At 39.9% G+C, this 12,961-nt stretch overlaps 1 protein-coding gene across 5 annotated transcripts in view; it reads right to left on the bottom strand.

Moving 5' to 3' along the window:
- AMPH (amphiphysin) overlaps positions 1 to 12,961 on the bottom strand; it is a 185,798-nt gene that overhangs the window by 23,364 nt on the left and 149,473 nt on the right. For 4 of the 5 annotated variants that reach the window (XM_045003580.1, XM_045003582.1, XM_045003579.1 and 1 more), the window contains exons 15-17: positions 11,813 to 11,845; positions 7,198 to 7,248; positions 4,564 to 4,752 (exon numbers count right to left, since the gene is read on the bottom strand). In XM_045003580.1, coding sequence (XP_044859515.1) covers positions 4,564 to 4,752; positions 7,198 to 7,248; positions 11,813 to 11,845 — 273 coding nt within the window. The remainder of the gene's footprint in view (positions 1 to 4,563; positions 4,753 to 7,197; positions 7,249 to 11,812; positions 11,846 to 12,961) is intronic. The other variant, XM_045003581.1, reaches the window with a different exon arrangement.

The following is a 12,961-nucleotide window of genomic DNA, read 5'->3' as shown; positions in this document are numbered from 1 at the left end:
GTCTATTTGCTATTCTTTATATGGGCACAATTTATTATTTAAGCCATGTCAAACTGATTCTGTTCCCTCACTTGGGGACTGAAACATTTTAAAACATGAGAATAAGGATTAAAGAATCATAAGTAAACAACAACAAGGCCAAATTCTGACAGCTACTACTCACTATGAGTTCACACTCCACAAGAAGCCCCTTTGACTTAAATGAGAGTATTCAGATAGCAAATTTCCCAAGATATGCATTAAATTATCGAGGGACTTATCCATAAATCACATCTATCTTAGGTACCTGTTTCCCCATTTTACAGATGGGAACTGAGGTAGAGAGAGACTAAGGGCCAGATTTTTAAAGGTACGGAGGTACCTGAAGGTTCAAATATGCGCCTAGTGGGATTTACAGAAGTGCCATTGAAATAATTGACTTCAGGTTCTTCTGTAAATCCCACTAGCTGCATATATGCATCTTTAGACACCTAAATAAATACCACTGAGACTGTTCCAGAAGGTACGTCTATACTGCCAGTGGACTGCTCGCAGCAGCGAGGCTCCCAGCCTGGACTGAGAGAGACAGGCTAGTGGGGCTTGCACTACCATTCTAAAAACAGCGTGTAGACAGTCGTGGCTTGGGCTGGAGCTTCAGAGCCTGAGACACAACTTCTAAATGATGTCTACACGGCTACTTTTACAGCACTAGTGCAAGCACTACTAGCCCGAATCTTCTGACACGGATGGCTTGCTGATGTGAGTGGTGTCAATATCCTAAGCAACTTACCAAGGCCACACAGGAAGATTGTGGAGGAGCAGGGACTTGAATCCAAGTCTACCAAATCAGAGCTTAGTGTCCTGATAACTGGACTATCCCTTCCCTTCCTTCAAATTAAATGATACCCACATTATGCTGGAAAATTTACCCTAGCCCCACAAGGTGGGCAATACGTGTCTAAGGTACATTTTCTGGCACAGCATGGTCTGACAGGAAATATACTACAGGCCAATTGCACCTATTGATGATGCCACTATAATTGGAGTGTAATGTAAAGCTAGAAGAGATATGTAGTGGGAGAAAATTTACAAATATAACACAAATTTTTAAAAAATTCACACCGATAAACTGAATGCAGGACTGCTATTGAGGAATGTTTTCATCTATGGTAGCCTTATCAAATGTTGGCCTTTGACCTTTTATCTATTTCTTCCTTAATCTTAATCTTCAAAATCTCTTCTTAGATCACATATTAAAAACTATTTTTCTAAAGTAACATTTGCTTCTTCCACTGGACCAAATTCCAACAGTAAATCTACTGCATGTTTTATTAACATCAGCATGTTTCATTTCTTATTTCCCAGAGGACTCCTTTTTTCAAATGAGCAGGAACTTAGTTTAATTTACAAAATAAAACAAAAAGGAGAAAACCTTAACAAAACCATTTAACTGCTATTTAATATCTATCATCTGTCTTCTGAATTGCTACTAAGTTGCCCCACTCTCAAATTATTTGTCTCCCTCTTTCACAATAACATTGCAATTTCTGCCTCAGCTGTACCATATTCTAACAGAACATGAACTAAAAACTGCATGTGACATTAAGCAGCGAAAAGGATTATGTAAAAGGGTCAATTCAGCCCACTATGAACGAGTGGTGACTGCAGTTACAGCCTGTCAGTTAATTAGCGTTCAAGGTGTATAATAGATTTTATACTTTCACTTTGCCTCAGCTGAGGATAAAAAAGGGTTAGTGATCTCTTCTTTCAGGAAAATAATTTATTCAAAGATTATTTCCTTCCATGAAATCCCTGTAAAAAGACAAAATCAAACCAATTTTAGAAACAGCCTCTTAAGGTTCATTATAATCTGCTCTTCAAAACTATTTTGTCCGCAATTCAGTTCACTGAAATGAAGAAGAGATTGGAGCTAATGGTTAATTTTCCCCCTCCTCATTTATTCTAAACTATCACATTTACTAAGAGTAGAGGGTAGGCATCTTAGACCCAGGTTTGACAAAATGCTGTGCCTCAGAGACAGGCTGTTTCACTGTTTGCCTTTCCATGATGTTGACACGTTATTACTGTGATTTATACCAATTCAAAAGAAAACACAGATGGGAGGAGCAGACACATACAAATTGCAGAGGCTTAATGTTTTTTATGAATAATTGTAAGCGGCTAATTCTGAGCTCACTCCGGTGAACATCTGGAGTAAATCCATGAAACCCAATAAAGAGTTAACCAATGTAAATAAAACTAGAATGAGGCCCTAAAGACAGTGCAAGGGAGCATGGGGAAGTAAGGACCCACATGCAGCTACATTATGGCTACCAAGATTGTGACTCCAATTCTCTTGTAGAGCACAGCCCTTGTACTATCCATAGGCAAGTGGCCAGGGTAGGCATGGGTCAGGGAGGATGAATACATGGCTTCTGCATGCTGTCCCCACACTAAACAGGCCAGCCATTGGACCCAGCCAGGTGCAAGGGAAAAAAAGTACACTAAACTCTTTTCAGAGTTGCAATAAGTTACTTGTTCTCCCACACCACTGAGCTTAAAGGGTCAACCTAGCTCTTAGTGAATAACAAGTATTAATTTGCATTTGAGACTGTATGAATCAAATAGAGCTGACATCAGGATTCTTGATCTTACACCACTGACTGAAACTCAGGCTGTAGGTATACATGGTTGGTATGCAGTACCAGCCCTTCTCTAAGGTCCAGAGCAATTTCTGCAAAACGTAAGCACCTTGCTTTCTGGCTGTGAAGAACGCCTTCTGCATGTGAACTAATGCAGTGATAAAATACATTTACTTGAGTCTGCAGAGAAACTGCATGAAACAGTAGTTCTAAAAAAAAAAAAAAAAGGTGAAGCACCCCATTATGACTATTCAATATAAACAAATCTCCAGCTATTTTCTAGGCAGTGGCCAGAGTACGGGTTGGTAGCATAATTTTGAGTAGAGTCCTACAGCACATATGATAAGGCCTGTTCACTGCAGTACATATGCCATAAATAACTTCTATAGATGATAACGTTTGTCTAGATGCAGAGAAGTGCTGTTTTGATTTCATATAGTCAAACAGGAAAAAGCAGACGTCCACTTCCCCTATCCCTAGTGAAATGGTGGATGAAGGAAGGACTAATCCTGCTCTTACTAATAAATACCTAGCTTTACAAAGTAGGTAGCACCAGAAAATGAGGCACAGAAACTTGCCCATGTCACCTATCAGGCCCCTATTTCTGGATCAAACTGCTTCCTGAGGGTCATAAAAGATGAATGAAACACTCATCGACTTCAATGGCAGAAGGACGGACCCATAAAACAGTTCTTTTCCTGTCTAATTCTGGGTCATGTGTCTGCAACAGTCCACAGGAAGATTCCAGACTCAGTTATGGGCCTCAGTGAACTGGATTTTTGGAGCAGTTATGTGGAATATCAAATAATTCTTTGGATTATTTTACTAACTCTAAAAAGGAGTGATTAAGGTGCCTTCAAATGAGGGTAATACCTCAGATGGCTTCCAGCCAAATTCTTCTCTTCCCACACATAATGTCTTACAATCTATCTATAAGTGAGTAAAAAGCAATGGTGATATAATCTGATTTAATAACCTTTCATGTGAGTTGTGGGAAGTCAGGATTTGGCCCAGTGAATGCCTGTTCAGATTCTAACAGTGACAGACCACTAGTTACTGACCTGGAGAAAGATAATAGTGCCTGTGGAAGCAGATACACGATTACGCTGGCAGTCAACAGAAATGGATGCATTTTTCTTTAGATCATGGATTCTCAGCACTGGGGTGAAACCCTCCTGGCCTTTCCATATTGTTAATAGCAGGGGTGCCCTGGATAGATGGAAGAGGCCCCAATGGGTGCCCCATTATGGAAAAAGGGAGATCCAATACGGAAAAGACTGAGAACCACTGGTTTAGAGTACCTCTTGAAATATAACAGCTTGGCTAGGGAGGAGAGGGAAACAGCTTAGGCAACCTTGCTGCAGTTTTCTTTGAGAGCCATCATCTTTTCCCACAATATTTGACTCCCATTTTTCTGAATGTTGACTTGTAAGATCTTCAACTGGATACCCTCAATTGGTTTTGGAGCTCAGTTCTCCGGCTGGCTTCTAACATTAGGAGATTTTTTATAAACCTGTGTTTTGGTTTCTATTAGGAAGCAGTTCAATGTTCAATCAAACAACATTCAAGATGTACATTAGCCCAGTACTTATCTCTCCACTTGATCCTCTTGAAAAGAGAAAAGCATTAATGCTGCCATCTATAAATGATATCAATTCATTTCCCTGGTTATGTTTGTCTGACAGTTACAATATCTGAATCCACAGCAGTTCAGTTGAACTTCACTCTGAAACACCAGCCATAAGAGGAATGACATATTAGGGTAAAAAGGCACACGTAGCTTTTGGAAAGCCTGTTCTGACATGGGAGGCCAGAACGGAAACCAGTCCTAAAAGTAAAGGATGAAAATGGAAAGGATGGCTGTAATGTGGTGGACACATATGCAGTGATGAACAAAAAATGTCAGATGAAAGCTGCGGCATATGAGGTATTGGTCACTCACCACAGCTTCCTTTGCTGGCTCACTAGGTTCAGCAGGCAGAGCTTCCTGTTCAGGAACAGCGGCAACAACAGGCGCAGTGGCAGCAGCAGCAGCAACAGGCGCAGCAGCAGCAGCAACAGGCGCAGCAGCAGGGGGAGAGAGGGGTTCTTCAGCCTGGGGTTCCAAAGATGGAGCTTCTTCCGCCTCAATCTTATTTAGGTTTTTTTTTTTTTAAATGAAAAAATCATTCAAGAACATTTGAAATTGGGGAACGGGAAAGAGTGCACAACTACAGTTCTGTATTTATTATAATTCTCTTTCCCTGGTAGCTGTCATAACAGGCTTGATCCTGCAGACCCATGCTTCAGAGAGGATAGCAGGACTGGGCCTCGTAACAGTAATTAACCCCTAGCATTTTCATCTTCAAAGCACTTTATGTGAATTTAACTGATCCTCACGACATCCCTCTGAGGTAGGGAACTGGTATCCTCCCAGTTTTAGAGGTAGAAAATGAGACAAAGAAATGAGTTGACCTGAACAAGAATATTCTGAAAGTCTGTAGCAGAGCCAGGACCTGAACTCAGAGCTCATAAACCCCAGTCTAGTCTCTAAACCACAAGGCTATTGTAACTATGAGATTTTAAAACAATCCCTTGTTCTTTTATATGCAGTTTTGACTGTTCTGAAAATAAATGGTCCCTGTTCTGTCTATTTATGCTGGCTGTAGTCATACCAGATAGCCGTTTATAGGGAGCAAATATCATGGACCGAAACAATTTGCATTCCTGCTCTTTTCCAGGTCCAATGTCTACCCTTTCTCCCATTAACATTTTATTTAAGTCTGGCGGAATTAAAATAACCAATCTGTGATTAACAAGCTCTCCCTCTACCAGTTAACGCCACACCAGTCACCTATGTGGAATCCATCTTCTGAGCTATGTTACCATGATTTGGATTCTGTCGAATTTTAGCATACATTTGTTGTTAACATAAGGATGCTTCCAGGAATACCAGTCCTGGCACAACCTCAATTCTGCAGCAAAGTGCCACCCCCCCCCCCCCAAAAAGAGAAGGATTTTCCACCTTTCGTAAGACAGGTTCCAAGCAATTAACGTAACAGCGGTTAGTTTGTTAGTAAAAATACTTAGGGCAGGATTTGTTCCATATAGAACGGGAGCTACAGGTTGGGATCACTTACACAGAATAGCTAGCTCAACCAGACAAAATAACCTTAATGGATTAGTCCACCATGAACAAATTACTCTGTACGTTGCAAAGCTCAGAAGTTATTTAGTTCAGTCAAGCATTTTCATTCACATTTAATAACACCACACAGTTGGGTAGAAGGTCTCTTGTGATATAAAAGGTAGCCTCTATAAAAGTCTCTAAGAGATTAAAACATTTTCTTTTCCAATATTTTTCAAGTAAAATCAAGAGGTCTTTACTTATTTTTCACTCATTCCTTAAATAGGCCAATTCCCACTGCAGTCAATGAAAGTTTGCCTACATAAGGATGTCAGGAGTTGGCACAGTATAAAGACACATTCATTATATTATACCATGCCGTGCAGCACATTTCTATGTAGTGAATTAATATTAGCTGTATGGTATTTCACAAAGAAGAAATCAGAAACTGGAATGAAAAACACTAGACAGTTCTACCTAGGGAGTCCACTAATAAGCTTTCTGAGGTTTAATACTATAAGTAAGACTTAGACAATTGTTATAATGCAAATTATATTAATTTTCTTCAAGTTGCTTGTACACAACAGGATTTATCAAGTAATCTGCAGTCTATTTGCCATGTTTGAACTTCAGCTAAATACTGCTCAGAGTACACTTATTGAATGATGGAAATACACTATTTGATTACGTTTCTGGATATATGCATATGTACTGTACAAAAGCCACACCAAATAATATTCTCAAACTTTTCCTGTTTGGCAGCTGGCATACACACTTTATGTCTCTATTTCCTACTATGCTGACACTTCATATTTTTCACATCACCGTTAGCTAAATCAAGACTGCAGCGGAGTATTGGTGAGAAAAAATTGTCTACCAGAGCATGGTCACTTGCACAAACATTTCTAAACCCCTGTATGATAATAAAAATGAATGTGTCAGATTAAATATATGAAAAACCACTGATCGAAAGTAATATTTCCAGCTGGATAAATTATGACAAAGAATGTATTATTGTAACAGAGAATAAAGTTGGTGCCATTTTGGGCCAGCATCTACTTGGTTAACACTGCACAGTGGTGTTTATTAATACCCTTTCTTGATTGCAATGTCTGTATAAGTTATAAAAAACAAATATAAATTATGTGCAAACTGACCAGTGCTGTTATATTATAAAACTAAAATTCTAAAAATTAAATTTGGAATATTTAAAAACATCCCTTTTTAAGATGCTGGGTGCAGGGCAATGTTTCTGGTTGTTGTGGGTTTATTTTGTTCTGGTTTGCTTCTGTAGAAAAATGTTTGAGTGGAGAAAAGTTCACAGCTACACAGAATCCTTAGCCCAACCTTGCAAGCAAAAGCTACATGATTTAAAAAATGGAAGCACATCAGTGCAATAGATGCATTTGCAAAAACACAACACAATATTTTATGGGACATTTAAAAAAAGAAATAAAAGCCACAACTTACCAAGTTATCTACCACATTCTGATTTGATTGTACTGTGAATAGAGAAGTGTCCTAAGGATATACAAGAAGGAAGCAAGAAAAAATATTTTAGAAGTCTACCAAAGTCTTGGTCAGGCAACGCTCTCAGTTACTTCAGAGCTTTACCTAAATAAGTGAGGGAGAATCAGATACCAAAACAGATCATTTTAATAAGTTTACCTCAAATGTAGACAATTAAACATTCTGGTTTTTTAGAAATATTTTATGGAAAAATGAAAATGTATTAAACATTATCCTGATGAAGGCATAGCAGTGTAAAACTGAGTTCACGGTCTCACAATATACCTAACTTAAAATAGCTCTATTAAAGAGACAAGGTGGGTGAGGTAACATCTTTTATTGGACCAATTTCTGTTGGTGAGAGAGGCAAGCTTTTGAGCTTACACAGAGCTCTTCTTCAGGTCTGGGAAAGGCACTCCACGTGTCACAGCTAAATGCAAGGTGGAGCAGATTGTTTAGCATAAGTAGTTAGCACATATTGTAAAGGACCATTCAAGGTAGAAGGATGAGAGTCTGGGGGCAGGACTACACTAGAGCAGGGATCGACACTCTGAGATCGATCCACCGGCAGTTGATTTAGCAGGTCTAGTAAAGACCCACCAAATCGACAGCAGATCACTCTCCAGTCAACCCCTGTACTCTATCCCTGATGAGAAGAGTAAGGTAAGTCAACAGGAGAGTTTCTCCCATCGACCCCCCGCGGTGTAGACCCCGCTGCAACTTGACCTAAGGTATGTCAACTCCAGCTATGTTATTCACATAACCGGAGTTGCATAGCGTAGGGTGACTTACAGCGATAGTGTAGACATAGCCTATGATATGTTTTTAAGGACAGAAGCACAGAATTAGTAGTCCAGGGGGGAGGGGAAGAGACTACAAGAAAGGTGGCTATAGCTCACCTTTGTACTCTCCTGATTCTGTGCTGTTCTGAGGCCTGGACTGGCTAAATTATGGCAGCCTGCCCCCATCTTTCTATGAATCTCCACAATGTTGTCCTGTGGCCCTGCTTATCCCCAGACATGCTCCCAGCACATCCCCTATATAAAACCTGGATTTATGATGGGGTTCTTGGAGGATAATCTGAAGCCATCTTCCTCAGAGCCTGCACTGAAGGAATTCTCCCTCAGCTGGACCTGGGGTTGTTAGGGCTCCTTTACATGGCTCTGGCTCTTTTCTGCATTATAAAGTGGCTGGAGCAGGGAAGAGAATTGCAATCACAGAGCCCAATTCTGCCTTCCCGCACACCCTAGTGACATGGTCTATTCTTATTTACCAGAAGACTGTTTTGTACAATGATTGGTTGTTGTCAGCACATAGTTTATGTTAAATTTTATGTCATGTTACAAGATTGTTTCAAAATAAATGAAGATCTCTTTAAAAAATTGAAAGAAACTCATAAGAAAAAAGGAATTTAAACAATGAACCATTCATTAGCACAGTACCTTCAGACAGTTAAAATCTGCTTATCCAAATGAGATGGGGGATCTGAACGCAAGTTAAATAGGTTTTTTCCACATAAGTATGGAATTTTGGTACATGTATCAGATTTTAGTATTTCACACAACAGATTTAGATAACGAACGTTTGACTAAATCTACAAATGTTAACTAAGCGCTATCTGGTCTTCTGACTTCCTTTGGGAGGTTATAATATAAAATAGACATTGGGCTGTTAAGTGCATAGGGTGCAATAACTTTTACATTTGTTAAATGTTTATTATAAATACATAAATTCTCCTCTGCCTTTATTTGACAGATGATATCACCAACTAGACAGCTCAAGCTGTACAGCTGTTCAAAAAAAGTTTAGTATATTTTGTGAAACATTTTCAAAGAGTGCATTTTTTAATTTCATTCAAGAATTTTCATGCTTTTTTGATGAAAGTGTTAGAATTAGATTTTTTTTTAAATTAAAAAAGAAAATTTTGTTTTGGTGGGGAAAACCTCCCACTCTCCCCCCCTTTTCACACTTCCCCCATTTTTTTCCAATAGAAAAAAATTTAAAAGGGAGACAAAGTAGGGTTTTTTTCTCTAACTATTTCACCAGCAAAGAAGAAACAAAAAGCTTTACACATTAAAAAAAAATCATAAACTTACAAAAATGTTCAATTTGAATTTTTACTGACATTGAAATGGGTTAAGAAACACCTCAAGTTTGTTGAAACAGCATTCTTCAACAATTTTTTTTTAATCAAAACATTTTGACCTGCTCTGCTTGCCTGTTTTATAGGTAAAGTGCCCTGGATTCAACAGCTTTTAAGTTTGCTATATACTTCAACAAGAGAAGACTCTGGCCAACATTCATTTGAAAGTCCCACCCTAAAATTTCACTGTCAATTTAAAATCCACATGTAATGAGGCAGATTTTTAAATATTGGCCTCCATTTTTGTGTTTGTAATTATTTATTCTTTTCTGAACCTATCACAGAGTTATCTTAGCAGGTGAAGATGCATAGATGTCCCTATGATGTTAACTGTCCCACCAAATAACTGTGGATGCAAAATTGCACCAATAATTTTTTCAGGTGCAAAGGTGGAAGCCAGCTTTTAAAAATCTGGTCCATTATATACAGTCAGGTCATTTACAAAATACTAAAGACAAATTCTGGTCCTACTGAATTCAATGAGAGCTTTGATTTATTTAAGTGGTACAAAGATTTGCTTCTGTAAGAAATTAAGGGTGAGATTTTCCTCCCCACTGATTTTCTTCCCCCTCCAGACCCATTGTATGGGTAAAAAGGCTAGAGCAGCATAAAGGGGCACTGAAAGCCCCAATTCCGGCTCTGGGAGTTGGAAGCTAATGTGCCTTCTGAGGGCCACATCACAAGACTTAGTGTAAGGGGAGTGAGTGTGGGAAAGGCAGGAGCAGAGGCACAGCACTGCAGAGATTCCATGCAGCACAGTGGTGGCCCATAGGGTAGCCCAGGGATGCTGTTGTATCTTAGATAGGACCCAGGGCTGACTAAGTTATGCTGGGGGCCCTGGAGCAGCCCAAGATTGTGAGGGTGCAAAGGTCACTTAAAGCAACTTTTCCCCATCATACCCCACTTTTGCTGCACTTCTGCCAGCACCGAGTAAACATCACTAGTAAATTTCTGTGGTTAACAAATAATCTAGAACTAACTTCCTTACTGGAAATCAGATTTTAAAAAATGAACACAAAGGTGTACACAAAAGTATAAGAGTTGGTGGAAGAATATGAAACCCACACTTAACATTTTGGGGTCTGAGTAAATTCACTTCCAAAAAATTCAGCCAAAAATCTAAAACACAGTAGCTTATTGGGGGAAACCTTAGCCCCATAGAAGTGGTGGGAGTTTTGGCATTAACTTCCATGGTGCCAGGATTTCACCTGAAATATTGGCGCTGTATCAGTGACATTTAGGGTGACCAGACAGCAAGTGTGAAAAATCAGGACAGGGATGGGGGTAATAGGCGCTTGTATAAGACAAAGCCCTGAATATCGGGACTGTCCCTATAAAATTGGGACATCTGGTCACCCTAATGACATTGGGTATGTCTACACTGAAGTCATGGGATGCGACTGCAGCTTGTATAGGCGTACCTGTGCTAGCTTTACTCAAGCTGGACAAGCCCACCCAAAACCCTGGTTAATTACTCATGGGGTCAGCCTATCATAGAATCATAGACTATATGGGTTGGAAGGGACATCAGGAAGTCATCTAGTCCAATCCCCTGCTCAAAGCAGGACCAATCCCCAACTAAATCATCCCAGCCAGGGCTTTGTCAAGTCTGACCTTAAAAACCTCTAAGGAAGGAGATTCCACCACCTCCCTAGGTAACCCATTCCAGTGCTTCACCACCCTCCTAGTGAAAAAGTTTTTCCTAGTATCCAACCTAAACCTGCCCCACTGCAACTTGAGACCACTACTCCTTGTTCTGTCATCTGCTACCACTGAGAACAGTCTAAATCCATCCTCTTTGGAACCCCCTTTCAAGTAGTTGAAAGCAGCTATCAAATCCCCCCTCATTCTTCTCTTCTGCAGACTAAACAATCCCAGTTCCCTCAGCCTCTCCTCATAAGTCATGTGCTCCAGCACCTAATCATTTTTGTTGCCCTCCACTGGACTCTTTCCAATTTTTCCACATCCTTCTTGTAGTGTGGGGCCCTAAACTGGACACAGTAGTACTCCAGATGAGACCTCACCAATGTCGAATAGAGGGGAATGATCACGTCCCTCGATCTGCAGGAAATGCCCCTACTTATACAGCCCAAAATGCCATTAGCCTTCTTGGCAACAAGGGCACACTGTTGACTCATATCCAGCTTCTCGTCCACTGTAACCCCTAAGTCCTTTTCTGCAGAACTGCTGCCTAGCCATTCCGTCCCTAGTCCCAATGCTGAAACCCAAGCTGGCTAGATTAAAGATAACTTGGGTATATCAACATGAATATGCCCATTATGTATGATGTTTGGGAACGGAAGGGGTAACTCATGGTCTGGTATTGTCCTCTGCTCCTTACGCTTCTGGCAGTTTGAGACCCGCATAGCTTAAGGCCAGTCCTTGTCCACTCTTGATAACACAGAAAATCTCTCAAACATGTTTATTTCTTACCTGTGTGAATCCATTAAATGTGCTGCTGGATGCCTAATAGAAGTGGAAAGCAGAGCAAATATAATTAGTTTATTAACTCAGAGAATAATTTTCCTAGTTGAAAATTTAAAAAAATGCCAAAAATACACCAAAAATAATATAAAATAAAATAAAAACGATGAAGGGCAAGACAGTGAGAGAAGCTACTTGGTAACGTTTTAATAGGCTAAAAAAGACAGAATGATTGCTCTTAGGATTTTGAAAAGACTGTGGGTGTTTTTTTTTTTTTAGAAAATATAAAATACAAAAATGGGCTTTGATGGTTTACAGCTGCATCACATTTTGGAGAGTTGCATGAAAAATTTTCAACAAGATTAGCAAGGGGTTTAGAGGAGGCAGGGGGAACATGTAAATGGACTGTTTATAAAACACAGGGTTAAGTACAACCTAAGGAACTCTTTTTCTAGACTATGCTACACACTGGGGTAGGTACCTCTTCTTTATCAGCCTCAATTTCCTGGTACAATAATCCATATCTCCGGTTAGCAATTTCATCTTCAGATAAATCTGAGTTGTTGGTCTCATTGTCTTTGGGACTAGTTGAACTCTCGGTGCTAGCGTTTCTGGAATTTCCCACTTGAAACAGAACCAAGGGTCTAGCTATCTCCTTGCTTGGTCCAGAGTTGCTAATGCTTGCCTGCTCCCCAGATGAGCCTTGTTTTAAAGATACCTCCTGATTTTTATTGCTTGTGGTTACACCCATATCTCCCCAGCTATGATCTATACTTCCCAAGTCTTGGGTAGACCATTTATCACTAAAGCTTGGCCAAGTGTTTTCCATATTACTTTCCTCTGAGTCTTGTTGCTTAGAGGAAAAGGGCCAGTTATCAAATCCATTTGTTTGGCCATCAGACAGACTAGAAAACCCCCAGGGATCATTATTAACTGTGGGATCCCAGTTTGCCAGCCAGGGATCTGTTTCCAAGGCTCCTCCAGGGACACTAATGTTACTACTATGGTCTTCGGTCACTGCAGGTGCTGCCCTAACTACCAATGGAACTTCCACATTATCTAAACCAGAATCACTGCACTTTGCATTAGCTTTGTCAGCTGACTCAGGCTGCAGTGCCAATTCTTTTTCAAAGGGTATAAAGTCAGCGTGACCTTCAT

Source organism: Mauremys mutica, chromosome 2, assembly GCF_020497125.1.
Source record: "Mauremys mutica isolate MM-2020 ecotype Southern chromosome 2, ASM2049712v1, whole genome shotgun sequence".
Classification (NCBI taxonomy): Eukaryota; Metazoa; Chordata; order Testudines; family Geoemydidae; genus Mauremys; species Mauremys mutica.
The sequence above is the reverse complement of the archived record's forward strand: the minus strand, read 5'-3'. Positions and strand labels throughout refer to the sequence as shown.